The 4,807-nt window shown below is 52.2% G+C and overlaps 1 protein-coding gene across 1 annotated transcript in view; it reads right to left on the bottom strand.

Annotated features, from left to right (window-relative positions):
- Positions 1-4,807, bottom strand: part of NTRK1 (neurotrophic receptor tyrosine kinase 1) — a 22,178-nt gene that overhangs the window by 12,430 nt on the left and 4,941 nt on the right. Inside the window, exon 7 of the mRNA XM_027774484.1 lies at positions 1,564-1,696. Coding sequence (XP_027630285.1) covers positions 1,564-1,696 — 133 coding nt within the window. The remainder of the gene's footprint in view (positions 1-1,563; positions 1,697-4,807) is intronic.

Here is a 4,807-nt window from a genome sequence, read left to right as displayed (position 1 = left end):
AAAAAAAAAAAAAAATCTCGTGAAAGGATGGCCACACCATAATCCCTTCTTCTCCATTCTCCTCCCAGGATCTTGGGCACACACACACATGCGCCTGGCATGATTTTGAAGTCACCAAGTCCAGGACTTGAACCAAGTTTGGCCATGTGGGAGTCCAGTGACGTAACCACTATGCCATCTGCTGCTTCCTAAATTAATAATTATTAAAAATAAACAAAAAAGCACTAGGATGCAGAAGGGCCGGCTCCGTGAAGCAGTGGTAATGTGCTGTCAGGAGAGGCTGGATTCCACTTGGCAAATACGGTTCGAATCTCTGACCCTGTCAACCTAAAACACACTAGGCACCCAAGATTCAATGGGCTGAAGGAAGGGTACCAAAGTGTGACCAGACTCAGGGGAACTAGCAGGTGGCGTGGTGGTTAAGGTGCTGGACATTCCCTCACGGCTGACCATGGTTTGAGTCCTGGACCTGGTGGCTTGCTTTCTCACATTCTCTCTCTCTCTCTCTGTGTCTCTATGTAGTGAGTGTATGCACTGTCTCTCTCTGGTCAAGTTAAAAATAAATGAAAAAAAAAAAGTGTGACCAGATTTGTGGAGGGTGTTCATCTCTCTCTCTCTCTCTCTTTCTCTCTCTCTTATCTGCACACATGTTCTATCATGAACAAAGAAAAAAAAATTTTGGCCAACTGGTAGCCTAGTGCTTAGGAAACCGGATCCCACATGGCCAATAGCAGTGAGAGTCCCAGCTGCAGCTTCTTGAGAAACATGTTGGGTGCTTGTGTGCGTGTTCCCCAGGCCCTGACAGGACGAAGAAGTGGAGTAGAAGGGACTGCGGTGTGACTACACCTCACTTTCTCTCTCTCTTTCTGTGTCTCTCTGTCTCTCTGTCTCTCCCTTTCTATCTCTCTCTCTCTGACAGGCACACATACCCTCTGGCAATTAAAACAACAAAACTGGGCCAGCCACTGGCATGGTGATTAAGGAGGCTGGACTGTTCACACTTCCCACCCCCCATGGCCAACTATGTGGTTTAAGTTCGAGTCTTGGACCCGGCTGCTTGGGAAGCATGCTATGCATGTGTGGGAGCCTGCATGTCCACATTCCTGAAAGGAGGGAGAAATGGTGAAGGGATTGCAGCATGGCCATGCACCATGGGAGATGCCTTCTTGCTCTCTCGCTCTCTCTCTTTCTCTGTCTCTCGCAAGTGCACATGCCCGCTGGCAAAATAAATAAGCAAACACTGCTGAGCAACCGGCCTAAGGAGGAACGGCGGGGTGGGCGTGAACACGTCCGGCGCAGTGGCAACAGCGGACAGCTGGCGTCAGGACCTCAGGTAGCAAGGCTTGGGCAGGGGGCCAGAAAGAAATCCATCTCCATCCCTCTGGCCTTGACGAGCCCCCAGGACTTTCCCCGAAGGATCAGGTTTTCATGGGAATCTGGAAACAGCTGGAAGGGAGCAGCTGTGGAGACGCTCGCCCCCCGTCCTCCAGCCCCCCACCTTACACCCTCCTCAGAGAAGAGGAGATGAGTGGGTGTGGGTGCAGGGTTGTCACTGGGACTCACAGGAAACGTTGACCTGGACAGAGACCTCGGCCCGGCCCACGTCGTTCTCCGCCCAGCATGTCACGTTCTTCCTGTTGAGGTCACTGGTGACGTTGGCCAGGGTCAACTCCAAGGATGGTAGACCCCCAGATTTCTGTGTCAGGAAAGAGAGGGGGATCAGGAAGAGCATTAGGCGGTTTGGGGCTGGAGGCAGGAGGCAGGAGACTGGAGCCGATGTCTTTGGGGAGCCCCTCTGGCTCCAGATGGCTGGGGGGTGGGGAAGGGAGGGAGAGGGGGTAGGGAAGAATACAAGGGGTCCTCAAAAAGTTCATAGAAAATGCATATCATGAAAAAGCTATGTACGGATTTGAATATTTTTTGCACCAAAATAGACTTGCACTTTCATTTTCCCACAAACTTTTTGAAGTCCCCTGGTAGAGCAGAGTAGCTCTCCTTCCTCAGAGCATGTTAGTAGTCTGTCTTCTAGATTAGGTGTCCCCAGTCCCCGGTGCTGTGAACCAGGATTAGTCCATGGCCTGCTGGACTGACGGCGGTCTGCAACCTGTTGCTGCCCCCCACCAGGTCCCAAGGGCAGGGCGGTGAGCGAGGCTTTGTCTGTAGCTACACCCCATGGCTGGCGTTGCCTTCCCGCTCCACCTCCTGTGGTCAGCGGTGGCACTGGGGTCTCTTGGGAGTGTGGACCCTGCTGTGTGACTATGCACTGCCTACTGCAATGTGGCAGTGGTGGAAATGGGGCGCAGGGCGGATGAGGAGCGCTCGGCTCATCCGGGGACCACTCCCCACCCTCCGTCCTGGAGAGATTATCTTCCCCAGGACCCGTCCCCGGTGCAGAGAAGGCTGGTCACTGCTGCTCTAGATCACTTACGTAATGAAAGAAAAAAATCTAAAGCCTAACCAGCATCGACACAAAACAGCCCAAACCAAAACGAAAACCACCCACGTGAGCAGCTAAACGATGTCCCAAGTCCCAGATTCATACACTGCTCGCTGGAGCACCAAAGCTCACGGCCAAGTCACTGTTGTTTTGCACGCGCTTCTAGCAACTCGGTCTCAGCCCCAGGAAGATCAGAAACAAGGAGATGGTGCCGGGGCGGCGGCGGCACCTCCTCGGCAGATGATGACAGCGAGTGAGGTTAAGGAGGAAAATGACCTGGTGCTGAGTCATCGCCCGAGAACAAATCGGGTTCAGATTCTCTTCCTGAGAAACCATGGACGCGTGTAGTTACATGACCTAAGACAAGCAGTCGTGCTCAACCACAGGTTCTGCTGTGACGGGAGAAGTGGACCAAATGATCTTCTGACATGTTAGGAAAGTCTTTTCCTAACGCAACAAAAATAAATGAAGTGGTGGACAATCTCAGTGAACTGGACATTTCACTAAGGTGGAATGTCTTGAATACGAGGGGACTTCAAAAAGTCATGGGAAATGGAATGAAAGTATGAGTTGATTTTGGTGCAAAAATAGTAATATCCTTCCATAGTTTGTCATAAAATACATTTTCTGTGATCCTTTGGAAGATTCCTCGTACACGCTGGAGGAAGTATGGTTTCTTCGGGCTTCCACGGGAACGTGCGCATTCAAACATTCCAGAAGCATGCCCCAGAGTTTTGTGTAAGCTCCGGGTTCCAGTCACCTCGCAGGAAACCCTGCCTGGCCCTGAGCTGCCCTTCGTTGTCCATCTCCTCCAGCCACCCCGGGGTCTGGCTTCCAACAGCTCCTTCCCTTGAGCGGCTCTGACACCCCCGTCTCTCCTAGCTGAAGGGGACTGCCTCTCTTCTCCATTTAACCCAGATAGTGCATAACTTTTCTTTTTCTTCTTTTTTTTCTTTTTTTGGAGAGGTTTTTGCTATAGGGTGTGTGTGCTAGCCAGAAAGACAGAGAGACAGAAAATGAGAAATCACCCCCCAGGGGGAATGGCCATGCTGCAATCCCTTCTCCTCCATTCTCCTCTCGGGATCTTGGGCACGCACACACACATGCCCGGCATGAGTTTAAACCACCGGGTCTGGGACGTGAACCGTGGTCAACTACATGGGAGTCCAGAGACATAGCCATTACGCTAACTGCTGGTCCCAATGCATAACTTTTCCATAGGAAGTTTCTGGAAAGCACAGGTGTTAGCAAACCTCTCAAAGAGAAAGCAAAAGCCTGGAATTCCCCAGAAGAGTCATCACAAGGACTCTCTAAGGACGGGCATGGCCAAACCTCCATTACTACTCTCGGTGGCTTTGATCTCTCGAGGGTAGGGACCACTCCCTGGCCAGTGATCCCTCCACTAAGTTCGAGTCCCCTCCCACATGGTTCCAGGGGCCTCCAGTTCTGGAACTGACTCCCCTCCAAAGTGAATACCACACGTGCAGCCTCGCTGGCCTACACCCCCACTGAGGCCAACTTTTTAGGTGGACACAGCTTGTGGCTGGTCTTACTGACATTTTAAACAAGGCCTCCTTGGCCAGCCGTAGGCAGGGCATGCCCATTGCCTGCCTAAAGACAAAGGGCAAGGCCTGGGAAGGTGCCCAAAGATACGTCTGGAAATAGAGACAGAGGACAGAAGTGCCCTGGGGCGGGCAGGCCATGAGAGGCCATCATGTCCACCTCCTCGGTTCCCAGATAAGAAAACTACAGTGCAGGCAGATTAAGGGATCTTTCTGAAAGTCACTTCAAGAATTAATTACTGAGAGAGCAGGAACCAGACCTCGGCCTCCTTTACCAAATGAGCATCATATACCCAAGAGGATGCCACTTCCAGAGCCTCTGGAGAAAGACCCCAAAGGACCTCAAGAACTCTCCCTGGGGGCAGGACCTCAGATAGTGCACTGCCTTCCCTGGCCTTGGTGCCCTTATCTGAAAAAGGAATGTGGGCGGATCAGACAGGGGCACAGCTGTAAAATGCTCTGTCAGGCTGACCTACATGGGAAGATTCAGAGTTCACATCCTGAGACCTGCCTGCTTATTCCAGGCACGTGCACACTCATGGTAACAGGTGCTGTCTCACTCATTTCTTGCTCTCTATAAAACAATTAGCTTTGGGGCCAGCAGGTGGCATGGTGGTTAAGGCACTGGACTCCTACATGGCTGATTGCAGTTCAAGTCCCAGACCCTGTGGCTTGAAAATCACACAGGGGGACCAGCAGTTAGCATAATGGCTATGTCGCTGGACTCCCACCTAGTCAACCGCAGTCCGCGCCCCGGACCCGGTGGCTTAAACTCACGCCGGGCGCGTGTGCATGCACGCCCAAGATC

This window comes from Tupaia chinensis, unplaced genomic scaffold, assembly GCF_000334495.1.
Source record: "Tupaia chinensis unplaced genomic scaffold, TupChi_1.0 Scaffold000438_1, whole genome shotgun sequence".
Lineage (NCBI taxonomy): Eukaryota > Metazoa > Chordata > Mammalia > Scandentia > Tupaiidae > Tupaia > Tupaia belangeri.
Note: the sequence above shows the minus strand (reverse complement) of the source record. Positions and strands in the feature narration are given on the sequence as shown.